A 27,107-nucleotide genomic window follows, 5' to 3' on the forward strand; every position below is an offset into this window, starting at 1 on the left:
ATGATGGTAGTGTTGTTTCGTGAACTAATGGTTGATGCTCATCTGTGGATCACCTGAAGTAAAGGTATGTAAGTATTAGCAGCAATATGTACTTAAAGTAGTAAAACTGCAGAATAACCCATCAGAATTTGTTGGCTAATGGTAGTTTGCATTAATTGTAAGAATTTTAAAGCTACTATTATCTAAGGTTGTGCAGTGGAGTACAAGGTGCAATATTTATCTCCAGAATGTAGAGTAGTTGAAGGAGTAGAACAAACTGAGTGACTTCCACCACTGATGAATTGTATTTAAAAAAAAAAAAAAAAAAAAAAAGGCACCAGGCTGAAGAAGATAAAACGTTTGCTGCAGGAACAGAGTTGTGCAACATGTTTTGATCCACTTTAAAGCAGTTTAGCTCTTCATACTGGGTGGTTTGGGTTTTCTGGACACACTTCACTACCTTCACTTTATCTGGCATCTAAACACGAGGTCCAGAACAGAAAAACCCGATTCAGGACGGTGACAACACACTCATCTCCCTCCTGTCTCTCTGCAGCAGCTCTGCTGGTGAGTAGCTGTGGAAAGATGGCGGTTTCACACAGCTGTCAACCGGAATAGAGGTGACTGTTGGTTTTGAACGGAGGGGATCCTCGCAGGCAGGGGTGAGGGGGCTCACTCACCCTGCTGCTGCCTCTCTGCACTGGGAGTGGTCTTTCCTCTACTGGGGATTTGGCCAGGCCGACTGGCACTGAACATAATGCGCTCCCATTCAGCCACTCCTCTCACAAGACATAAAAGTTAACAGGTGTTTAACGTCAGAAGCGTTTCATACAAGAGTCACAGAAATAGCCAGCGACAGGCAGCAGGGAGGGGTGGTGGCTTAGAGACTTACTGAGTTTTTTTTTTTTTCATGCTTTAGCAGCATTGAAATAGTTGAGTTAAGATTTGGATCGACTTTTGGCATCTGAAGCTGCAGCAGATAAACCCCAGAACACAGAAATATTTGGAGAATATTTGTTTACTCACCAACATTTTGATGTTGCTGCATGTCAGTGCTGTGTGGAGAAAAAAAACAAAAATCAAACATGTTTACAATTATGAATTTTAGAAAATAACCTTTTTAATCTTGATTCTTAGCCTTGCAATGCAAACAACCTCATTTATAGGCCTTTTTGTGCTACTATGATGAACCTGAGTTTATTTTCACAAAACATTTTTGGCAGTAAAAGTTTGTTTCCAAAATGCAACATTAAGAACATAAAGGGAAAAAAATGTATATTATATGGACAAATGAGTAATTAATTAACAGAGAAAAACGGCAGATTTTTGGCTGTGTGGGAGTATTTTTAAATCATATTGGACTGCAAACCAAACTATTGATCCAAATCAGCTGTAATTTGTCGAAGTCCTGCCAGCTTTAACATGAGAACATGAAAAACACAAGGAAATCTCTTCTCCAAAACAAAGTTGTGGATTGAAACAGCATGTTTATGTAGTTATGAAGGACACAAGCAGCTGATATTACAAAGATGATTTGAAAAAAAAAAAAAAAAACGGTTTTCGGGGCCTTTAAACAATAAGGCATGTTGATGTTCCGCATTTGACTGCCTGTCAACAAATCAGTGAATTTATCCTTCTAATCAGTAACGTCTGCAAATCACAGGCCTGATTTATCTCATTCGTCCATTGTTGCCCAAAAACTACTAAAACATCAATGAGCTGCTCTGTTGCACTGTATGTGTCTTAACTCCACATCTATATCGGCCTGCCTGGATTAAACCTACAGCACTCAGTGTTTCAAAGACGAAATCTGACTATTTTGATTAAATGTGGTTGGATTTACACTGATGAGCCACAGCATTAAAACCACCCACCTGATCTTCTGTAGGTCCCCTTTATGCTGTAACTCCTGACTCTCTATACAGCCTGTGGTGTCTGACACTGGATCTTTTGGGTCCTCTGTGGATTACACTTGTTCCCTAAAGGCTCCATCAGATTAAGATCTGAGGAGTTTGGGGGCTGAGTCAAAGCATTGAGCTCTTTGTCGTGTTCCTCGAGCAGTTCTTGCAGTGTGTATTGTCCTGCTACTGCTGGCATTGAGGAACATTGTTGCTATGGGAGGGGGAGAGGGGGGGTGCTTGATCCACAGCAATGTTTAGGAGGGTAGAAGGTGTGAAAGTAACACCCACATGAATGCCAGAACCCAATGATTCCCAACAGAACATTCCACTGTAACTAGACTAGATGATCGATGTTGTTCACCTCACCTGTCATTGGTTTTTATGTTGTGGCTGATCTGTGGAGGGGGTTTAAGGCTCATGTACTTTGCTGACATATAATAATTACCTTTATATATAAATATAAAGTGAAAAGAATTAGTTGAAAGACTAATTAGTAACAAATCAATCAATTTCAATCGTTTCTCAAGCAAAAAGACCAAACATCCACTGGTTCCTGTTTCTCATAGTGATAATTTCTTCTGTTATTTATCATTCCAATGGTTTATCTTTGTGATGTGAACTGACAAAACCAGACATCTGAAGCTCTGACATTTCAGCAATATCTTGGCATTTCATAGAACAAATAATTAGTTAATTAATCAACACACTGCTAGATGACAAGCTTCTACACTCTGACCTGTAAACACCTTTGAGAGGTAAATGCAGAGCTTGTATTCACTAAGTAGAAGCTGCAGCTGCAGCTGCAGCCAGTGACGCCCACTTCACCGTCTGAAAAGAAAAGGCCCATAATATCCCAAGAATTTCTAAATGGCCCTTGAAGTTTTCATAACTACATCAACTCCAATGTTCAAAAGTGGTATTTTGTACGTGACGTGAAACCACTGAAAGGGGTCCGCAGCTTTGAAGGACGTCTTTATTTAAGCGTGAGCCGAGGAGAATAGAGCCGGTCACAGAGCCCTGAGTAGGCAGCGAAAGGCCCTTCAGACCTGAGAAGCCTTTCATGATGTGCTTGAGCTGCATGCATTATCTGCTGCGTGCCAGAGGCAGATGGAAGCTCGCTTGTCAGCAGAGCAGAGCTGAAAATAAACTATAAATCACGTCTGCACTATCTACACACATTAATTGGACTGTAACTGGGCTGTCCCCCCACTTCTGCTCCTGTGTCTGCAGTAATGTAGCCATCGCTGAGATGTTTTGAATAGCTTCCAAGAGTCGGAGGAACTTCTCTGTGCTTGTCTCTTGGTTCCATTTACTGTATTAAGTGTTCTGTCCCAAGGGCTCTTCCATTTAGTGCCCCATCGCATGCGAGGATAATTTTTCTTTTGGTAAGAGAGGGTTCAGTTGTATCTTAGGTGACTAAAAGCATACTTAAAGCTGGCAGTAACCCCCCCTCTCTATCCCTTCCCTTCCCTCTCCTTCCACTTTCCAATGCTGAGGCTGATTAAGGGTGCTATCATAGTGGATCTGATATTTGGTGAGAAATCTAGAGGGCGTTTGGGAGCATTTACTGCAAATGACTCTTGGCAGTGCCCTCTCATGTATTGCTCCATCTGAACACAATTTGGCAGCTATAAGAGGAGGGGGGGTGGGGGGATGGCGTGCTGCGAGCCTCCTTCTTCATACCAGCACGCAAGAAAAAAAGCAAAAAATTCAAGACCTGTCATAAACACACCCTGGAGAGGAGGGGAAACAGAGCTGTTACCACGGCAACTGGCATGTTGCTGCATCAGGCGAGATTTCTGTTCACAACACGAGATTAAAGTTAAAAGAAGAGGCAGGAAAAGAGGAGGCCGGAGGGTGGAGGCAAACATAATAGCCTAATATGCCATTAAAGTTTATTTCTTTACTGGAAGGGGGCAATTTCACCTCGGTGTTGCACTGGAGGGGAGCAGACAAAGAGTCTGGGAGTATTAAGGAATCGTGTCATTGTAGATAGAAAAAGAAAACAGAGTATACCTTTTCCCGGCATGGCCATTACACAGAGAACGTCTCATCTTTCCACTTTTCTTCTGTGGCAGCAGGTTGAGGTCATCCCCAGCAGAGGGAGCCAACCTGCACAGAAACAACAAACTTAACCTCAAGCTTTATGTTGACAATAAACAGATGGACTTAAACAGCAAAATGTATTTTTCATTTAAATTTTTGTTCACATATTATCCAAAAATATCAAATACTTTCAGGATCTGTTAATCATTTAAGTCATTTATCCCCAAAATCTTCCAAATTCGTTAAGTCCAGCTTCTTAAATGTGACGATTTGCTGCCTTTTATATTTTTATTAATGGAACATCTTTAGATTTTGGAGGCTATGTGGAGCTGTTGTCTTTGGCACTGGGAACATTTTAGAGCCATTTTTCCACTTTTTCTATTTTGTAGCCACACATGCGTATTACACTCCTGGGGTCACTTAGAAATGTCCTTATTTTTAAAAGAAAAGCATTTTTTTTTTTCAATGAAAATAACATCAAATGAATCAGAAATACAGTGTAGACATTGTTAATGTGGTAAATGACTATTCTAGCTGGAAACGGCTGATTTTTAATGGAATATCTACATAGAGGTACAGAGGAACATTTCCAGCAACCATCACTCCTGTGTTCTAATGCTACATTGTGTTAGCTAATTGTGTTAAAAGGCTAATTGATGATTAGAAAACCTTTGTGCAATTATATTAGCACATAAATAAAAGTGAGTTTTCATGGAAAACATGAAATTGCCTGGATGACCTCAAACTTTTGAACAGTAGAGTATAATCAACAGATTAAAGGTTAAGTATCCACATTTGGAACTGTATAAGATTTTTCTTTCTGTAGTTACTCATTCTGTTCTTAACACACATTAAGTTCAGTAAGTTAACATGAAACATCAGCATTTAGAGTGAGACCACTCAAATGCATATTTGCAAAAGGTCTTTTAGGGGAAAAAAATCCTTCTAGCCTTCCATATCCATTAATTAATGATAAAAATAATTGTTGTTTGCAGGCCCGCATATAATGCACAGGTATATTGCCGTCGATGTACAGGGTACTATTTTTAGTTTTGTCAAAAGTAAAGAAGGCAGTGGGGGACCAAAATTAAACATCAAGACTAGATAAAAGGGTTTGTGGTAATAACATTATATTTCCTTCATTTAATGAACTTCTCCTCTTTCTGCTACTACTACTACTACTACTACTACTAATAATAATAATAATAATATTTACAATCATGAAATCATACCATATCCCGAACGCTTCAGTTGATATCAGTCAAATTAATTTATCTCCAGCAGCCTAATAAAGTTCAATACTATTCATAAGCACAGTCTTCTGGTACTTTTACTTTAATTATTTCCATTGAATGCTTCTTTGTGCTTTAATGCTGTAAAATTTATTTGGTGATTTGTTCATTTAAAATTCATTTTTAAAAATATTTTGCACATAAAAAAATACATATTAACAAAATACAAAGTATCATCACAGGTCAGTTTAATAGTATGTTATAGTGGCCGTAATAGATCCTAAATAATCCAATAGTAGATCCAATACTAAAGCTTCTGACTCTGACCTGCTTGTTTATGAGTCCATCACAAGTTATTACTTAGATTTCTATATAAACTGAACTGCTGATGCCACAATAAAATGTTAAAATAATCCGCTCAGTCCTTTCTGTGATTCTTATAAATGACAGCAGTAAATTCCACAAAATATGTGAAATGTTGCCCACAAGTATGTCAAACCTTCATTTACTGCAGTGCTAATATGTATAATCCATTTAGTACTGGAATCCCTGAATAAATCTCCAGATGCTCAGATGATCAGCCGAACAATCCAGCAGTGCATCTTCTCTCAATTCAGCTGCAGATGTCTGAATGAAACCATGCAGCTGTTTACACGTCCTGCCACTTGCAGCTACTTAGAGCTTCTTGCTCTTCCTCGCAGTGTGGTTACTACAACACAGAGGAACCGTGGAGCTCTGCTCGGCATCACACTGACCCACTCACACTGACTCACTTTGTTGGAGAACTGGCAGACACTTTTATTTATTTTCCTTTTTTTTGCCCAGGATAAAGCCCAGTGTGTGTGTGTGTGTGTGTGTGTGTGTGTATGTATGTGTGAGAGGCTGCATTTAGGACAAAAGACAACAGTGTGGTATGAAAAAATGCACGAAGGACATAATGGGGGGGAAAAATCCACAATACAAGAGAATTTAAAGAAAAAAAGTGTGTGATGTACCACTCGTGTATTGGCCTTGGGTGGAACGAGCAGCTTCCAAAAGAACAAGGGCAGGGTGTGTGAAACTGTCCAGATGTGTCAGTGGTTTGCGCTTTTCCTTTTTCCAGTTGTGTTTTCATTTCTTGCGGTGATGCAGACTTTCATCCCCGAGGTCACATCCAGCGCGGAGACAATGCCGCATAATTCCATTCAACAACATTTACGTTGATTTCACAGCGCAGTTAAATCGACTTCTAGGGTTTAGGTGGAGGAAAAATAAAGAGCGGATCGAGTTTAGAGGAGAATATTTGTGAGATATGTTCAATAAAAAAAAGGCCACTACAGGAAGCAGAGGCTGTATTACGCTGCGTAAAGCTCCTCCTGACCCCAAAGGTGCGAGAAGTCACAGAGTCAAGAGGTATTTTCAGCGGCCACTAGATGGTATAATGTATGCACGCAACGGGGTTTGCACCAGATGACAGCGGCACTGATGAGTTTGTTTCTAAATCAGCATGGATGGATGTTACAGCACGACTTGTGACATGTTTTCTCTTATTCATTATCGGTATGATTTTAAAAAATTTGAGCAGAGCTGTGCGCATATATCACAGCTGCACCAGGTTTTTGTAGGGCGTATAGTTTAAAAAATATACTATGGCAGGGAAAAGTGACATTTTTATTAATTTTACGCGTGGATATTTATTCATTAAATATTTATTTCCCTACAAACCATCTCCAAAATATTCCATAGAGGCACCAGTGAAATAATACTTGCATCTTGACAAATCTATTTTGTGTTTTTATGTTCATTTGAACTGAAGATTTTTTTGGTTAAAATTATCCGTTTTGCGCGCAAGCATCTGTAGATTTGAGATCGTCAGATTTATGTGCAAAAAACACACCAGGATGCAAAAATATTAAAATAAAAATAATTATAATTTTGCCGACAACTCATCATTCCCTGCACTGGCAATCTTAAAACTCCGTTTCTGAATTTCTAAATAATTCAGAAACAATATACTTACTATTTTTGGTGGTTATTTTAGGGTTATTTAACGCCTCACTCTACTGACAGTGACCAAGTCATTTTGCCAAATAATTCATGCGGATTGTTACAAACTAACCGATTAATTCTTCTTCATACCTTCAGTCAGTCAGCTTGAGATTAAAGCTGGTTAAATTAATACCTGTAAATAAACCAGGTTTAACAATGACAATGACTTGAAAGTGAAACTAAAGTTTATTTTCCTGCAGGATGTTTTATAATCTGATACGCATAAAATCTGAAGATATGGAAGTGCACACTCCTTTCAAAAGAGCAAATCCTGACAGAAACCAAAACCAGGTTTTTAATAATCCTTACAGGTCTTTCATCCCAATGTAAAAGGATTGGACCATTAATTCAGACAACGAAAAGCAAAAGAATATATATTTTGGGGACATTTTAATGTAATTTGGCGGTAAATGAAAACAGCAGTAAAGGTGTGAGAGCTGCTCTGTAGAGGTCACGATCTGGATCTGCAGCACAGATGTTTGTCCACTTTACTGCGACAGAGCTGCTGCTGCTACGTATCTATTAAAATTACTAAAACTGAATAGTACTCCTGCATGCCATGTCTGTGGTGTTTACAGATTCATAAACAGAAGATAGCAAGAATCAAACAGGACTTGCTTTTACGCAGTCAGAGAATTTATTCCGATGAAGAAATCGACGTTTAAAGGGCCAAATATTCTGCTAGAAGGAGATAATTTCAGCTTCCTGCGTTACTCATTTTTCTGAAATATGCGTCAGTGTTTAGGGCAGCTGACTGCTGTTGAAACGAATGTAAGATAAGAAGTCTGGAATCTATTTCCCCTCGTTTCATTGACTCCCAAAAGGCAAGGTGCTCGTTTTCTTCACATCCTACTTAAACGGTGTACGAGCTTGGTTTACGCACAAGCCGAGGCCTACCTGGTCATGGAGCTTTAGATGCAGGCTGCCGAGAAAGTGACAAAAATTTGCACCTCGATGACTTCAAAGGTTTAATTAAACGTGGGCAGAGTGAATCCGTAGCAACTCCTTTTTCAGTACACAACACGTTACCAAAGAAACAAATCGACACATTTACGCATTACGCACTGGACTCCCTTCAGACCTGTTTGGATGATGAAGGGTTAAATATGAAAAAGATGACATTTCCTACAAATTCATTGTCCTCGTGTTGCATTCAGGTGATGCAAGGAAAATTGGACACACAACTGTCGTTATTTACAACTGATGCTGCTGCAAAAATCTGTCTTCTTGTGATGTGAGACTTTTACGCACAGACTTCGCTTTTCCTGAGTGCAACAATTTTGAACTTGAGCGGTGCAGAATTTTCTGAAATTAATCACAAAATTAATCAAACACAAAGAAGCACTTTTGTTGCTACGAGCCCTGCTGAGATGCACTCTGTTCTCCTGATTTATAGATAAAGTTTCGGTTAAAACAAATGTGTGTGGTTGCAACCTGTGTGCCAGTTTAGGCTCCTTGCAGGAAGCTTCGACCAAACTCGCCTTTAACTTTTTCCCACCCAGTTGAAAGCAACATGACGTCGTTTACAGTGGCCAATCGTGTAACGGCGTTCCTCCTCCCCGGGCCAATAGGAGGCGACGAGGAGTGCCTGTCAGTCACAGGTGAGGGTGTTCGGTGGAAAAAAATTGGGTGAAAAGTGCCGGAGACTGGAGGGAGCCCGTGCTGATGGCAGAGCTATGCGGTGGAGCAGCATCGCGCCTGCGGATGTAGCAGAAACTTTTCAGGGCTTCTCCCGCTGGGATGCGACCAGGAACCAACACTGGAGGGAAGCAGTTAAGCGCCAGCAGAGCTCCACGGAGGGAGTAGCTTAAAATGTGGATGAACTGACATTTCCTCCACTATCCGGGCCGGTTAATTACTCAAGTTGAAGACCGAGCAAACTTCTGCTTTTTTGAAAATGGCCGTTCGTGGCAACTCGCTGATGCCTTTCTCGATCCAAGCAATCCTGAACAAAAAGGACGACAGCCGACACTTGCCAGATTTGGACATGTGCTTCTCCAAGACGACGTGCTGGAAAATATTCGGGGAGATGAACGGCGGGTCGAGGAGGAACGATGGGGAGGCTTGCGAGCCGACCGACCAGAAAAGCTACGATTCGGACTCGGGACTGAGCGACGACAACGACAGCAAGACTCCGGCCGTGTGCAAGTCAGAGAAGGACGGAGACGCTGCGTCCGATGTACCGGAGGAAAGTCTGCAGGAGGAGACGGACCAAGAGTCTGCAGCTGCGGAAAACGCAAAGAGTGACAGTGAGCCTAATAACGCCACGGGTAAGTAGGCCAGAGTGGTTAACATGCCACCGTGAAAGAAAACGCAAATAAAGTGTGACTCTCTAATTTGCGTAAAACCAAAGTTTTACGCCTGGCTTTAAAACAGTCTGTTATAACTGAAACAGCATAGAAGCATTTTAATACAGATGCTGTATGCTGCGGCTACAGCTGGTTAGAATCATAACGAATACTGAAAACTGATTGTGTTATTGTGGGATATCAGGCCTTTTTGCAAAACATCTCCATATCCTGCTCGCTTTTACGCACGAATTGTCCAACACTGTTACGCACGATTATTAATAGATTGGTCAATGTTACACTTTGTCATTATACTGCTTAAGTTTCCTGCATCGACACGATTTAATGTCTGACTAAAATAACAAACATAAAATTGATAGAAGGCTGTTTTCCAAAAATAATCTCCACATTTTTTGCACAAGTTGTGATCTTGAGGCCAAAATGAAACGCTTCAAACATTTGTCAGCTTAAGCAGCTTCCAGTGACTTTATTGAAAATCCCGCGCGGTTTATTTCTAACAATGTGCCACAACAGAAACTGTAAACACCCTCTGACGTGTGTGCAAACTCTTTCAAATGTGGATATTTTTCTCTTTTAGTGATTCACAACCCACAACCACCATCATGTAATCAACAGATACGAGTCTAGCTGCGCTGATATGACAGACAAATGCGGAAATTTACATGCATGCTCCATATCTGTGTGTCCCCCACTCCCAGACTCCAGCAACGTGGACGAGAAGAGCCTGGACCAGCCCAAACAGCGGAAGAAGCGCTCCAGAGCCGCCTTCTCTCATGCGCAGGTCTTCGAGCTGGAGCGCCGCTTCAACCACCAGCGGTACCTCTCCGGGCCGGAGCGGGCGGACCTGGCGGCCTCCCTGAAGCTCACAGAGACTCAGGTCAAGATCTGGTTCCAGAACCGCCGGTACAAGACGAAACGCCGCCAGATGGCCGCCGACCTGATGGCGTCGACCCCGGCGGCCAAGAAAGTGGCGGTGAAAGTTCTGGTGCGGGACGACCAGAGACAGTACAGCCCGGGAGAGATCCTGCGGCCCCCGCTGCTCTCCCTGCAGCCGTCCTACTATTACCCGTACGCCTACTGCCTCCCGGCCTGGACACTCTCTGCGTGTGCGGGGAATCAGTGAGAACTCGGTGACTGTATTTATTCATTTTTATTATTTTTTTTTGCTCCCAGGAATCCAAACTGACTTTCCATATTTTTTTTTTTCTGACAAGAGGAGGAGACCTGATTGGACTGTGATGAGCTCAGCGTCTCGCCTCATCGTGTTGTCCAGGCAAAAGCAGGGGTTACTTCATATTTTTTGTGGGTTTTCACATCCTCAAACACAATAAAACGACTCCTCCGTTCATTTAATAAGAGTCTGTCTCATGGGACCCCGACAGAGAAGCTATTTCTCCTGATATAGGCTCTAAAAATAATAGAAGTCTGAACTGCAAGTGAGCGAAGAGACAGGACCTCCTTATTAAATATCAGCGTGTTCACCTGTGAGGAGAGACACAGTACTAACACTAAACTATTCCTCTGTTTGCTGGGACCCCTCAAGGACCTCTGAAGCCCTTCTGAGGGAACCTGCGGCCTGAATATGACTGAAAATGTCACCTTATGTTGGTTTATATTTTACATGCGCCTTCCTACCTCTGCAGTGATTTGGAAATAGGCATATTCCATTGACTTTTCAAATATATGTCTCTGTTACAGGTTGTGTTTTATTATTATTATTTTTCTTGCTGTGTTTGTAAAGGTAAGATATTTCAGCACTTTTGAGCATATACGTTACATTACTTCAATGTAAAATGCATTATAGTTTGGGCATGTTCGGTGTGAGGCTGAAAAGAGGCGGTTTGTGACGGTGAACGTGAACAGGCTGAAACAAACCGACGACTAACTGAAATGTACATGTGTTATTTGTGTTAAATGACTGTTTAGATGGAAAAACATTAAAAACATATCAGGCATTACTTTCATTTGGATGTAATTTTATTTCATTGATGTCTATATTACAAATATAGATTTTTTTAAACCAGTAATTACAACATTTTGATTTGATTTTACGCACCGCTGGACACTAATTATCTTTTATTATAGCGAATTGGCCGGAAATTGCACGAAATCAAATGAATTACTGTTGGAAATAAGGACTGCGTATTTTTGAGATTGCCGCTTTTAATTTTACAGATACAGATTCTCACCAAAAATAACAAATCAATGAAATTGGTCAATAAATTAAGATTGTCACGGTTTGTAAATGCCTTATTTATCATTCTGTCGTTGGCACAGATTCATTTTAGACGATTTTCTGTATTTTGAAACCAAATGGATCAGGAATAATAACCTACTTAAGCAGCATCAAGCAACAAACAAAACCAAACTATTCATTTCATTATTTTCTGTTTCTTTGTGAAAGCGATTGTGCTTCAGTTGTGTTTTTTATTTCACTCTCCTCCCCACCGTGATGTTGCACACGGAGACCTTGTGGATGTCATCTAGGCCGCCATAGCTTTCTTCCCAAACACACCTGTCAGACAGTGATGAATAGCTGCGTGATTCCCGGACAGGGCAAACTGACAGCTACCTTTAGGGCTGTATGTCAACACAAGGAGAGGAGTATTCCGGGGTTAAGGAGGCCCATGTCACTGCGCCTGAATTGAAGGCAGAGTAGGAGAAGGTGGTTCTCACTTCGGGCTGCTACCAGAAAGGCTATAAAACATATCTGGAAGTTTCTTGTTGTAATTTAAGGTCTAATAGTGGAACTGAAATATTGCGGGAGTCGTATCATAGCGGGTATTCCGTATTCTGAGTGTTAAGTCGGGGTCAGCAGGGAGCTGCCGCACACCAGCCATCCATCTCTGGCCTTGTTAAATACTTAGACACCTACTCAGCCTCCTGTGTACCAGGAGGCTCCTGGACAGATCAGCGTGGATGAGTAAAAATACAGACATCGTCCCTTATTACTGCTTTAATAAACTCACACGTGGACACTAAAGCGCACAACATCTCCACTCCCGGAAGTGTCATTTATTGGGACACAAATCTGTATCCCAATCTGTTGGCACGGCTTAGTGCCATTGCGCTTTTACGCACATACAGCTGGATGGGATTTGACTGATCGGTGTCCGATCTTCTTTTTTTTTTTTTTTTTTTTAACCCTATGAACGAGTCTTCCTACTCAGGAACGGCGCCTATATGTCCTAAAATCTGATCTGCTTGATGCAGGTATCCGCGCCACCAGAGGCCATCACCAGCGCCACTGATGCTGCTCAGAGGACAGAGCGGATACCGAGGAGTGGACCGTCCCACATGGCTTCCTTTCATACCTGCATGTGGAGATATCTGATATAGTGAGACATATCGCGGCTGTTCTTCCTTTCAACTCTGACTACTTGAAATGCAAACACCCCCATCGGTGTGCATTAACCCCATTCCAGCGTCTCCCCGTTATTTCTGAAGGCTTCGATCGTGGGAATATTATATTTCTTCATTAGGCTGTGGCCGTAGAGCGTATGTTGGTTTACGTTTCCTCAAGGAAAAAAAAGTCTATACGTGGGAGGATGTGTATTGTATTTGGATTTTACGCACGTATGTTTACGCACGAGCAAGTCAAACGTATTTTTCCTCAGAGATTACGCATAAAAAAATAGACATTTTCTCGCAATGTAGATTTAATAAATGTTCTATTTTCGTGGGGGAAAGTACATTTTGTGATTTTTTTAACACGACAAAAAGCTGGAATTACGAATTTACTCAACAGAAAACTCAACAGTAATTCAAACCTCTTGAGTTTAGATCATTTCTTTGCTATTTTGGTTCGTTTAGTTGAAATAATTCTTGTCTTTTCAGTTTGGCCTTAACTGGTCTCCTTTAAGTCAATCCAGCCGCTTGATCTCGACTTTCCTATTGAGATGGTTATTATTTTCATTTGCAGAGAGACGCAGCAGTTGATTTACAGCATCGATGAAAGAAAAATTACGTTTAACAGAGAATTTGGCGCATATTACAGAGAAGAGAGTGAATATTGGGCTCAATTTCAGGAGAGTTCACGACAAATCTTTACCCATAATCGGCTGCATTTGCATATTTATGTATATCTGTATATTCTTAATAAAAGCACAGAAAACGCAAATGAATTGTAAAATGCCCGGTTGCCTCATTTCTAAAGAAGTTAAAGCTTTGACACACTCGGATAATATCCACATAACAAACCGTTTGGCCAAATGTTTAAATCTTTTTTGTCTTTGGTTTTGATGGGATTCAGGACAACTTGCATCGCGCTGAATTCCAAGATTAACACAAGAACCTCACAAGCTGAGTAATAGGTTTATTTACTTCAAGAATAATTTTTACAGCCTAAATTAAAAACAGAGTATTTCTCTCTGCAGTTTTAGATCATGTAAAAGAACGTGTTTAGGCCTCTGAGTAACGATTCATCAGCCTGGTTGTGTGTAAAAACTGAAACTGAGTTTAAATAGAAACTGTTAAGAAAAAGCTCGGTTTCATTATGTCTGGACTGTACTTTACTTTTGCCACCACAACTTATAAATATCGTTTCACATGTTGAATATCACTCTACTGTTATGGCGCCCATTTCTGTGCATTTAATAATACTATAGCGCCTTTATTTGCATTAATTTTATTCATCGATTTTACATTGAGGTCAACTGAATCCCGCAACACTGGACTTTTCATTGACACGGTCTGAAATATGAACAAATTGACCATTAAATGATGCGAGAAAGTACAAATTACAACATGCATTTTTGTATTTTTCGGACTTTCTGTTTGTTTTGTTGCAATAATTGAGCTTTAATATAGGATAAAAATAATGATGATATGAAAATAATTACACATGCCACTTTCCCTCCTTATTAACTCATTAATTTGTGTTAAATCCATATGACCCAGCAATTTTTAAACTCTCCAATAAGTCAATTTGGCTGCAGACTGAGCTCACACACCACTGAAATTAACAGAAAAACTTAACGGACTGAGTTTTTTCTTCCAGCAAGCTTTAAAAAAAAACAAAAAAAACCAATTAGGCTTCATTTTCCCTCCAAAGCTCAGCTGTCAATCACACCCTTATAAGCATTTTGGGAGCTGACATTCTCTGACACCTGCTTCAAAGTGAACCAGGTGCAGATTCCTCTTCATCCCACACTCACTCTTTTACCTGCACTGAAAAGCAAAAACCTCAAACATCAGGCTGGAAAACAGTTCATATAAGCTGGTAAATCAGTGAGAAAGTCCTGTTATCAAAACACTAATGAGAAATGGTGGAAATGGTCAAAACATTAAAAAAAAAAACCTTCATTTATTATTTTACAGTCAATGGATCTTATCACATTGTGGTTATAAATTCCTCAGCATCATACTTGAGTTGAGAAAAAGCTGCATACGGTGAGAAATATGAGAAATCACTCTGTCATCCCAGTTAGTAGATAATATAGCTTTTAATGGTGAAGTTGCACAAAATTCTTGTCCTAATCCTCCTTTTTGACAGATTCACTTTAAATATGACCACTCTGTCCACACCGAGCTTATCCTTGTTCCCCTTATGAATTACTGTTTTTATAACTGCATGTACTGAAGAGTTATGGTGCATATTTTAACTAATATTTTGGAAACACGTAGAAACATTGAACTAATTTGGTCATGAATCACGACTGCTCAGATACACACGTAAGAAAAGCATTGTCTTCAAGTTTTGTCACTTTATCCAAGATTGGAGTGAAATTTGCCTGTGATATTCTTACTTTATTTGGTAAATACATCAGTGTGTCATCTGGAGCGATCACATTACGCAGCTGGTGAGAGATTTGTCCAGACTGAGCGACTGTACAGCTGTGAACTGACTAGAGGGAGGAAAAATGGCCCAGAGCTGTCTGTCTACGAACAGGACGCCTGCAGGAATAATGTTCACCTCTGAATAGTTGATTAACACTGCAGAGTCTATAATGGTTTAAGGGCAGAAAACCCTCTTTCTCTATGGTCTTCACTCAGTTTAACAGCTGCTGTGTGTGATTTTATTTCGAGGCGCTTAAATCAGAGTCAACATTATCCTTTACAGGTTACAGAGGATAAATTAAGATGACAATGTCAGGACAGCTACATTCTAAATCCTCTATATTACAGGTATTTACTACAGTTAAAATGGCTTTCCAGGTGAAAAAAAATATGATTATTTGTGGAATTAATATAGCAGTACTCAGTCTTTAACTTCACATATATATTGTAGGTTTGAATGGAAGAATAGATTCTGTATTTATACCAGTGGAAGCATTCTGATTAACTAAAAGAATCAGTGGCACATCAGGCTAGAAAAACTACTCTATGACAACTTAATGGTCTGCATATAAAAATGTACCTAAGTGGGCTATGAGTGTATATTGCTGGATTAGAGATCGACTGAATTTAGGGCAAAAACCAATATCAGTTAATAGTAATCAAGGATAACTTGTATTTGGGATGACACACATTTGCAGTAAAAATAAAAATCACTGGTGTCAAAATTTAGAGAAAACACTGACTCCAACAATATATAAAAATAATGTAAATGCCTCTGTGTGTTCATGTTCATGTGTTTAATTAAAGAAAACTTTTCAGCATTTATCCTTCAGGTTTGATAGTCTGTGGTGTAAATCAGTGTACCGTGGTCAGAGACAGTCACCTCAAAGCAAAGCAGTATATTTTTAAAATGAACGAAGTTGGGTACAAAAATGACAATATTGGATCCCATAATCAACTAAACCAGTTAATTATCAATGCTTGATTGGTTTAATGTGTGGTTGAGGTGGACTTTTTAAATGTTTTGTATGTTCTTCGTTGTGTAGTTTATTGTATGAATTGCTTAATAATCTTGTAATATGTTCGTGTGCAAAGTCTCTTTATTAGTAGTGAACATAGCTGTCAAATAAAAGCAGTGGAATAAATAATGCAGTATTTACAGTATGGATAAATGAATTATAAAGATGCAGAAACTGAAAAATGGAAGCATGTGTGTGTAGACTCTCAGCCATCTGGGTTACAGCAATCAGTATAAAAGTAATTCCAAGGATTTATTCCCACCACTTAATTACACACCTTGCTGCAAGATAAAAAGAAAAAATCTATTAAACATTTTAGACTGCATACATTACTTTGATGGGATGGTTTGATATAATAATGTTGGTAATTGCATCGACTTAGTATTATGTGTAATTTAAACCAAAAGTTCTGCGTTAGTTGATTTGAAACTTAATTCAAACTGATGTAACCTAAAGAAAATTGGCTTGGTAACTTTTTTTTTGCACAAATACCTGTACAATTCCAGACGGTTAAGACAGATAATTAAAAACACCTTTGATTATGGAGTAAAATGCAATTTCCCTAATTTTCTGCACTTTGTTGGTTGAACATAATTTTTCTAGAAGTTGCCATAACTCATAAAGATTGCTTTTTTTCCTTTGTGTTAGGTCAAAATATTTTATTGGCGAGTATCTATCTATCTATCTATCTATCTATCTGTACTTTTAATGTTTTCATACGTGCACTTTGACCTCTGTTACCATGACAACGGCAACGCGTCATACACAGGACTCAACCACACACGCCGGTGGTCCAGTTTCTATTTCTGCTTTTTTTTTTTTTTTGCCAAGACAACGGGTTTCTTTGCGACGCTAAAAATATTAACCGTCTGAAATGCCAAACCGTGGCCTTCGGCTTATCTTTCACTCGCCGTTATCCTCGTTTTAACCGAAAAAAACAGATCCCGGTGTTTGTGGAGACGGCAATGTGTGAGTGGATCCTGCCGAGTAGAGCAGTAGTGGAGTCAAAATGGCGTCTGTGTGCCCACTCAACGATCGTCTAATCCATCTGTGATTAGCCTCGTAGCTACACTCAGCGACCTGTGGCTGCTTTCTAGTGCTTCGGTTTCACACACTGGTACGGTTTGGGTACATTTTAGCGTCATGTCGGACTCGGAGGAGGACAGCCAGGACAAGCAGCTTAAAATTGTAGTGATTGGAGACGGAGCGTGCGGGAAGGTGAGACCACGACAGACACGCACATAACACCAAAACACCGTTAGTGAAGAGGACAGACCCTCGGGTGTGACATTCACACACTGACGGTGTGTTTTTCCACAACGGTTCGGTCGATATCTGCTCTTTACGGTGCTCCTGCTGACACTGCACCGTCCTACCAGTCGCCATGGCGACCGACGCTAATGTAGCTCAGCTGGCTAGGAGCTAAAAACAACACAACAGGACAAAACTACGGAGGACAGTTCACACCAGAGCTGTCGTTCTGGGTTATAGCACGAACAGACAAACAATTTTAGTCATTTTTTACCTTTTACCCTACAGTGTATCGGTTTTCCTTTGTCTCCTGCGGCAGACGTATAAAGGAAAAATCCACACTAATTTGGGACCCTTTGGCTTCTACAATGTCAACAAAACTGAAATAAATATGATTGTGGTTTATGTTCATGTATTTGTTTTTATTACTTTTATCAAGGTTCTTTTTAGAGCTACTGCTGATGATTATTTCATCAGTTTGATTTTCATTCATCTGACAGATATCTTCTCAGTTGAGATTATAAAGTGAAAGGTAAAGCTGAACAGTTGACCGATTTCAAACTGCTATCACGATTTTATAACAATGCAGTTAGCAAATCACAAAAGCTGCAATTAAGAATATAGATCATGCAGTGCGTGCAACTCAGGGTTAAAACTATTAAAGTCTGACTCACCGGATGTGGACCACAGACATAAGCCTGCCTTTAACAGTGCTTTCTCTGCAGCTTTCTCCTCTGCTTCCACCATCTACGTAGTCTCTCATTTTCCAGATTTCATTCACTATGGGGAAACAAAAACAACCTCAGTGTAGCAAGTTATCACAATGAAAATTTCAAATTTTACAGAAGGTTAGACTTGTGCAACAAAGCTGCCCTGCTATTTTTTTTTCTTCAGTGAATTATCCATTTCAAAGACAGTGCTGACCTCGTCTCAAATGTTCAATGAAAATAATTCCCCCTTTACTATTTTTAGTGAACGTTGTCGATGCGTCCTGTTCTTTGGCCCGCTCCAGATTACTGTGGCGAACATACAAACATGCCAGAGTTTTTTTCCTATCAATAGCAGAATGATGATGAGGTGCAATCCAGACCATTATACACAGTGCCGTGTCAGTGCTAGAGAATTATCTAAAGTGAATAAAACTGTTGTTTTAATGGTGTCAGTGGTTTAATAAATTATTCTGTCAGAAGATTTTTCTGACTGTCAGAAAAATCTCAATATTGTTCAGCACTATTCCAAGGTGACATCTTGTTTGTGTTGTTCTGTTTAATCCACACACAGAAAGCTCCAAAGATATTCACTTCACAAACATCTGAGAATTTTTGGCTTGTTATACACACCTACACCATCGGCTTAATTACAACCACTATGTGTTTTCTCTGCTTAGCTGAACTATAAAATACCTTACAAGAGTTATTAATGACAACTAGTGAGACACATAGATTATACAGCTTTACAGATGTCAAAATTGCTGGTTTTCATAAAATAGTTGTTTACATCTAGATCATCTTTTCAGATAAATTGAAGCCTTTGCCTATTTTTTACTGTGTCTTATTCTGTTGGAATAATGCCTACTTAACGAGCTGATTTGTTGTCGCACAAAGAGACGAGGGAATAAAATTCCATATGATAGACAGATGTTAACAAGATTGCAGCTGAAAAGAGGATGTCACTGGATGTCAGTATAGTTTTAAATGAGAGGCATGAAAGCAGAAAGATGCTAAAAGTGGGCTATAAATTTTGCACTGCATTGCTTTTCCTTCCGCACTTTACCTTTACTATAGCTGAGTAGCTGTTTTCTTTGTGTAAAGCTAATGAATGTACAATGCTGCTGAATTAAGAACTAACACATTTTTTGCAGAAATAATATACTGAAACCCCGATGAGTTGATTTAAGGACTTAAAGTCTCTGACCTCAAGCCTTTAAGTCCTCCAAAACTGTTAAAATGCACATTGACATTTTATATACTTTAGAAAATATGGGACAAAATACTAAACACTAGACAAAAGACTTAGAGGAATAATTTTTCCCAGAGAGCAACACATACTAAACCTTGTAACTGGATGTTGGAGAAATCTAAATGCAGCTTCTCTAAATAAGACTCTTAATAAGACAACCTGTTATCAAGCATATAGTTCAGAGGCAGCTCTTTGTCTTAATGCAAATATGTATTTAATCCAAACGTTGTACTGAAGTGTGGACTGCAGGAAACAATAGCTTTATAAACAGCATTTTATTAATTCGGAGTCCATCTTGAAAATCCAGATGCCTATTTTTTACAAGCTAATAGACAAGTGCAGTTTTGTTCCTGTCTCAGAGATAGAATATTGGATTTAAATCTGACACAAATCCATTGTTCTAAACCTATTAAGTCAACCCAGCCCTTAATCCTCATGGCATGTACTACTGAGCATAGCCTGTCCATGTGTTTTATTATAACTGAGATCATAAGCTTACGCTGTGAACAGTAGCTGTTTCTGCCTTTATCTGCTAGTATAATTAATCATCCAAAAGTGCATGGTTGAACGTATTAGTATGAAACCCATGTAGGCTTCAAGACTTTTAAATGTATGAGAGTCATGTGCCTAAATTAAACAACAAACACATAAAAGTTATATGTTTCAGTAAAACACATCAACTTAAAATATCTCTTTTTAGTTTGTTTCAATCAAATTGCTTAATTGCTTCAACAGGATTGTGTTACACTTCAGGGCTGCTGCTGCTCAGTGGGTTCAACCACTGCACTGTGTGGCATTACACACAGTTGATAAAGGCTACAGTTTCCTTAGCCTGGCTCTTGCAGCAGACGGTTGTTTTCCATCAGTATACCTCTCATTGCATTTGGCTCCATAGCGAGGCTGCATTTAAGAAAATTACATCTGGGCAGCCCATATGAGAAATGTTGCTGTTTTCTCAATTGATAGAATAAACTAACGGTTGGAAGGGAGTCACACATGAAGACTTTGTTTTGTAGATGTTTGAAAGGTGGACAAAATACTTTTTCTCAGTGCAATTGTCTCTCTTGAATATATCCACACAAGCTTTAGGACTGATGTTAGTCCCTGTTCCTTTTCAAAACTACTGGACTGAATCATATTCATTACAATATTTTTAAAGACTGGGAATAAAAAGGCCTAACTTACATCAACAACAGTGGAATTTTTCCTAGTTAAAGCAAACAATAACTTGCAGCAAAGCAAGGAGGTTGTCATGACAATTCAGCTATGTTTCTTCTTCACTGCATCTCCAATCCCCGAATGAATGCGAACGCAAGGCAGGGATGTCAAGTGCTTTTCAGCTGCACATCCCCTTTCGTAACTAATCTCTCTTTCCTCTGGGAGAAAGAAAATGAATGTAGCAGTAATAGTGAGACCCAATGAGAAAAATGAATGTTCTCATTCTGGAAAGTCGGCATTTTCTTTTAGGGGGGGGATGGGGGTGTGTGTGTGCAGAGAACACACACAACTCAGTTCCCAGTAGATACGCTACATTAATAACCCTCCTCACACTGCTGCCAGGTGTCAGCTCGTCACTGTCTGAATGACTTACCTGCTTGTCTGTTTTGGGCCGAAAACAGCAGCCCTGCCCCCCATTTTGAGTAGGCACCACTGACTGACATCTTGAATGCCGTTTCCCCCCTTATTAATGTCAATTTGCTGAGCAAATTGCAATTGGATCAGTTTTTCTTGGACAGCATTTTCACTGGTATTTGTGCTTGTGGTTGGTTGTCCATTCAGAAATACAGGGAGATGTGGGAAGGCTTGTCCACCTGAGCGAGATGTTTTTAAAATATGGAGTCTCACATTTAGCCAGGCTCTTAAGGCACGGGGCCTAACTTACACACAGGTCTATTTTTCAACCTGAGTTATAAGCCTCTCAGTTTTCCCCAATATTTGCTGTTCTCTGACCCATAGGGTAAAAAGGAGCTTTAGGTGCAGGCCAGGTACATTAATAGACACTAGATCCCAGAAATGTGCTTTGCAGTCAAACTTCTTTTTTGCTGTTAAAGGATAATAGGGAGCCAGTTTTGATACCATGCTGTAAAAATGCACTGCCTCCCTCATTTGAGTTACATCACATGCTCACAGTCAGCTTGCCATATTTTTTCCCTCTCTCCCAGTTTCTTGTTTCAGTAGAACTTCCCCCATTTCCCGGCATTGGTATCACTGGTGACCCTGTACTGTTCTCTGTTGGAGTGTCAGGATTACGCCAGCTTTTACATTCGCTGGTTAGTTCCAATTGTACGGTGGAAAAAAAGGACTACGTTGAGGGAGGAAAGCCAAAGCTACTGGAATGCCAAGACAAATGGCCGACAAGGCCAACGTGAGCATGTGGAATAAATTTTTGCTGTCCGAGCTTGTTATTCCTATGTTGTCAGTGATTGTTTGGGCTACTTAAATGGCCGATTTTCTCCTTGTTGCGTCAGTCACCTCGAGTAATTTTTCAGTCACTCTTGAGCCTGTGACATGCTCCACAGGCTGAGATTAAAAAAGTCTGTAGATTAGTGAACTTTCAGAGAATTAGGTGGATAAAAGTTCTAGAGAAATGTTTATTAGGACAGCTATTGGCAAAGGTCAGAGTTACTAATTTAATAGGTTTAACTGAAAGATTACATTTAAAACACCAAGCTAGACTTAACATAAAAGATTTTATATTGGAAGTAGTGACAGAATCAGAATGCTGTTTACTTCAACAGGATTTGGATAAAACATGATATGGATTATCCTATTCATATTACACCATGTCTTCTCAGGAGTAATTTGAAAGCAATCCTGTCTTATTTGAAACATTATTTGGCTAAACCTAAACCTCCTGAGAATGAATGGAGGTAGATAAGGGCACAGACTCAAGTGAAAGCTTAGAGGATTGAAAGAAAGAATTTAGTTTTAAATCCTCTAACCCTCAGTGATTGTCAAGTACCACATTAAAATGCATTCGCTGCCACATGAACACTCAGGGAATCCCATTGCTTTACTTTTCTGTTGTGTTTATGTAAGCATACTGCTCTAAAGATAGCTAATAGACATTCAGCACTTCATTTTTTTCCTATCCTCATCCATCAAAATGAATTAAACTTGGCATGTCAGGCCTGCGCTATGAATTCCCATGGACTTCAGGAGAGCCCCTAACATGCTATTTTTTTTTCTCCTCAAACACAACAGTGACAGTGATGGAGGTTTTATAATTTGTGGCAATTATTAGGTCTGCAGTCCGGAGACATGACATATAGTCCGGCACCTGTTTTTGTAATTCACATTGATTTTCACTGTCACACTCGAGGGTGAGTAGTAAGACAGCAGAGGAGGCAGACAATTACATCAGCGACCTTTCTAGTCAATCATGAAGTTTTTGAATGTGCTTAAAATGGATTTGAATGGTGAAACTAATGTCCTGCAGCATAGGCTTTAGGCTTACATTTCCTAAAAACTGCAGCTGTGGAAAAGAATCACATAGAAGTGTTGTGGTGTGATAAATGTGATAAATTATACCTTTGTATTTTTAGAAATATTAGAAAATGAAATACTGTAAAATGCTTAGTTTGGCATTTGGTCAGTGTAAATGAAATCAAAGTTTTTCTGCTTCTGCTCACCACCGAGTATCACTTTTTCAGGAAGTTCTTTAATATACTGTACATTTTCTCTGGAAAGAGTTTTGCAGCATCTTGTATTTCGCCTTGGGCTATGGTGTGATTTTAACTTGGTGCTGATACATATAAATACAATATTAGATAAATAATATACACCAAAATAAGTTTCTCCTTTATCCTGAAATGCTCTTTTTAAAACACTTAACAACCTTAAATGGCGTATTTTTAGATGTGCTGATAGCTGCGGAGGTGTTCGGCACTCATTCTCTACATGTCTTCTTTTGTCTCTCTGTTTCAGACATCACTCGCCACCAGGTTTGCACAGGAGGCCTTTGGGAAGCAGTACAAACAAACCATCGGCCTGGATTTCTTTCTGAAGAGAATAAGCCTTCCAGGTGAGACACCTTCATAATCTTTTGGGAGTGCTTGCTTGTTCAGAGACGCAGACACAGACGTGTGTTGCACAAGCACGTATTGGTACATTGCAGACTTGTAAATTGAATAAAATACTGAGGCTATTTATTTACTAAATAGAAAGACAAGCTTAATTGTTAGTAGTTGTTTGTAATGCTGTTTACTAACCTTTGGGTTTTGGATGTTGTGTTTACTTAAAATTATCACTGTAAAGAGAAAATTAATAGAAAGGTCTGTTAATTAAAATCTCACAAAGACGGCTGCTGTTCACCATCCTATTCATGTTGTTATTTCTCATATTTTCTTGTCCTGCTGTTGCCAGGCAGAGTTTATGCAGCATGTTAACTCAGGGACTGAATGTGTCTTTTCTGGTAGCTCCTCATTGTAGAGTGTCTGCCACTTCTCAGGCTTATTCACTCTGAAAGTCCTTCTCTCCAGAGCCAGCAGCAGACTTTTTTTTTTTTTTTAAAAAACTCCACAAGGCCAATGGACAGGTTATGTCCAAACAGGCGAGCCTTGCTCATAATTCTGTGGGCACAGTACAGAGTAAATATATTAACATTTTATACCTATATCGCTGATCCCCAAGTTCAACTGATCTTTGTCCTGCACTACATAAAACACTGATGTTGTTGTTTGTTTATGTGGAACCCGCAGAAATAAAGCCACACTCTGTATCCCCCTTAGATCTGTAAAATAAATGTTTATTGACTAATGCTATATTTAGACGAAAGCACTCCATTTTTTCTTCCTACCATGTGAAATGGGGATTTTCAGCATTTTAAATGGTATTTCTCAAACTCTGCCAAGGCCTAAGCTCCAGAAATCTGCAAAGTGGCTCCATTCTTTCATTACTAATAAAACAACATTAAGCAAGGGCAAATTAAGTGCTAAAAGTAAAAGTTATGCTGATTTGTGAGTTGGCTCAAGGATTCTATTTTGATTTTGTGTCAGTTTCAGCTTATGAGACTTAGGAGAACTAAACCCCCAAAAATGTTGTGGTGGAGTCAGGATGAAAAGAGCCAACCATAAGCACAGGCTGGGCTCAGCTCCTTAATGCAAACTCGAACAAATGCTGTTAAACGTGTGACTTCTCTTTCCAGTAAGTTTCTTTCCTGAAATAATCACTGATCGTTTCAGTGTTAAACTCTAAGCTGTGTTTAAATACAGTTTACATATGTCTGTATCAGTGGGGCAGCAACAACACTGGGTCCAATTCCGGACTTGTTAAATGGCCCATTTTCTGGGGAATTGGGTGTTGATGAGCTGATGAAGAGGAGGGTGGCTCTGCGAGCTGGGTGGTCCCAAACTTCGTCAGGACCCCCACCCTGCCTTGTATTGGAGAGGTTGTGTGGTTCTCTGGGTCTCTATGGGGCTGTAAGGGTCTTTTGCAGCAGGGGGGAGAGTAGCCTATAGCCAGCGCTGGCCCCTCTCACCATGAAGGCCCAGCTTGTCAAACTTAATGTACATTTTCCAACGCAGGGAGAGGTGAGGCGAGGCCGACTGGCACACAACAGCCTCCTCTGTGTGTGCTTTTTATAACAATACCTCTTCCAGATGTCCCTGCCAAACCAATGAGGTACAGGCGGTGAAGGGGATTGACTAGAGGTGAAATTTACTTGATAAATTCTGTCAAACTGTAACTTTCAGAAGCAGTTGGACTGCATCAACTTCATGTCATGCTAGGAAGACAGTTATATTATTAATATGCCCATTTTTTTCACTGATGTTATCACTTTTATTGGTTTAGTTTGTCTAATAGGTTCACAAATGCAATTTCTACTTTTTGTAAAATGTAGGCAGAAAAATGTCACCATTGCTGAGTCGGCATGAATCTTCGAAACACAAATAAAGCCGGTGTCTGAGCATTGGTGGATGGGTGGGGATGGCTCTTTATGACACCAAGGAGTTGTTATTCATTGCACTCCTCAATGTAGCTTTACATTGACACTGTATAGTCTAGATGTAGTGACTGTGAACCTCAGCGTTTCCTTCCCTCGCTTTAAAAAGGGGACTTATGAAGGGGTTGAGTCGTCCAGCAGTGTATGCTCTGCTCCCCATCGCTGCTCGAGCCCAGTACAGGCCTTCATCACACCAACATAAACTCCTCGCTGTCTGGTCCTCCCTCCTCCACTTTTTGGACTTTTTTTTTCAACCACCCCTTTCATTTTCCAGAGGAAGAAAATATTTATTTGGATTTGGTTTTTGTACCCGTCTTTCTCTCTCTCTTTCTTTCTCTTTCCACAGGCATAAAGACAACAATCTTCTTTTCCTCTTATTTTGTGTTTAATTATTGCTATTTTCCTTAACAGCACATAATTCTCTTCACTTTCCTTACTTGGCAGGATATGGCACAATGCAAACAGCTCTTCCCAGGCTAATAAGAAGTCTTTTTTTTTTACTGCCAGGGTATTGAGAATGTTTAAATTAGAGGGTAAGCGTACCTATTCATTCCCCTCAATCTCTGGGCTGGATATTCTTGGATGTGAGGTGTAGGTGACCTGCCAGTTCAAGAGTGCTTAGCATGAAAGATTAATCGCTGATTTATTATTTCCATTATGTATATCAACAACGTTGACTTTTATTATAGAAATCGTTCACTGAAAGCACAGGCTCTAGTTACAGCAGACCCGTTATTTCCACATGATTTTGAGCTTTGTCAAAACAAACAAGTTAATGAATAAAGAAGAAAAAAACATCCATAATGGAAATTCATAAATTGCTGCGTTATCATTTTGTTGCTCATTTAGTTTTCTTGTCATTTAACCGATTATCTGAAAAAAGCATTTTAAAGAAAAGAAACGGACTCTGAAACCTCTATTTTCCCTTTTCAGTGATGATTTGTAAGTGTTTTTGTCTTTTAAACGTCAATCTTTGTTTGATACTAGAGGTATTTCAGTTTCTTCTCTCTACTGCAGGCAATCTGAACGTGACCCTGCAGGTGTGGGACATTGGAGGCCAAACATTAGGAGGGAAAATGCTGGATAAATATGTATACGGAGCTCATGTAAGTACACACACATACAGACACACATTCACACTAAATCATTTATTGCTACTTTTCATTCTGTCTTACAAACATATATGCATGTCCAGTTTGTGCTACAGCTACTTATTTCTGAACTTCAGTCCACCAACATGAACATGACTACTGTGACTTTGGCTATCAGCCTCAGGAAGGATTTATACATTTGTAAATGTACAGATCAAATATATAGACAACAGTGAAGAAGTCAGAAGAAGCAAAGGAAGAATTAGTTTCCAGACTCTGTTCATGCTTGTTGTTACAGCTTCAGCAGCTTTATTCAGAGTCTGCCACTCCCTCCCTGTGGAGCCAAATCATAATAAACTGTCATGCAGATTCACAGTGAGTGTAGCAGGTCAATGGAGCTTTAAAAATGAGCGTATCTCTACTTTTTACACAGTTGGATGGTTTGTGTCAAACTGAATAAAATGTTGATAATAATGCAGGTCAGCACTGTGAGTAATAAAAATATTTTAAAAATGATGTTCCTAAACATGTACATTGAAATACAACTAGTTTGTAATTGTATTGTAAATG

The 27,107-nt window shown here is 39.6% G+C and overlaps 2 protein-coding genes and 1 long non-coding RNA gene across 5 annotated transcripts in view; 2 read left to right on the forward strand and 1 right to left on the reverse strand.

The window, feature by feature from the left end:
* Window positions 1–641: 641 nt before the first annotated feature.
* The window catches only part of LOC111588478 (uncharacterized), a 242,339-nt gene continuing 215,873 nt past the window's right edge, over window positions 642–27,107 (reverse strand). For both annotated transcript variants that reach the window (XR_002748182.3, XR_002748183.3), the window contains 3 exons: window positions 18,218–18,323; window positions 3,897–3,992; window positions 642–1,034 (listed from right to left, as the gene is read on the reverse strand). This is a non-coding gene — a long non-coding RNA (uncharacterized LOC111588478). The remainder of the gene's footprint in view (window positions 1,035–3,896; window positions 3,993–18,217; window positions 18,324–27,107) is intronic.
* Window positions 8,818–11,459, forward strand: nkx3-2 (NK3 homeobox 2). The gene is made up of 2 exons (XM_023298886.3): window positions 8,818–9,456; window positions 10,194–11,459. Exons 1-2 carry the CDS (start codon window positions 9,084–9,086, stop codon window positions 10,616–10,618), a joined length of 798 nt encoding a protein of 265 aa, XP_023154654.1. The 5' UTR covers window positions 8,818–9,083; the 3' UTR covers window positions 10,619–11,459.
* rab28 (RAB28, member RAS oncogene family) overlaps window positions 17,098–27,107 on the forward strand; it is a 30,135-nt gene continuing 20,125 nt past the window's right edge. The window contains exons 1-3 of one of the 2 annotated variants that reach the window (XM_035943176.2): window positions 17,098–17,510; window positions 23,430–23,526; window positions 26,464–26,552. In XM_035943176.2, the coding sequence (XP_035799069.1) occupies window positions 17,436–17,510; window positions 23,430–23,526; window positions 26,464–26,552 (261 nt within the window). In that variant the 5' untranslated portion in view covers window positions 17,098–17,435. The remainder of the gene's footprint in view (window positions 17,511–23,429; window positions 23,527–26,463; window positions 26,553–27,107) is intronic. The other variant, XM_035943177.2, reaches the window with a different exon arrangement.

This window comes from Amphiprion ocellaris, chromosome 13, assembly GCF_022539595.1.
Source record: "Amphiprion ocellaris isolate individual 3 ecotype Okinawa chromosome 13, ASM2253959v1, whole genome shotgun sequence".
Classification (NCBI taxonomy): domain Eukaryota; kingdom Metazoa; phylum Chordata; class Actinopteri; family Pomacentridae; genus Amphiprion; species Amphiprion ocellaris.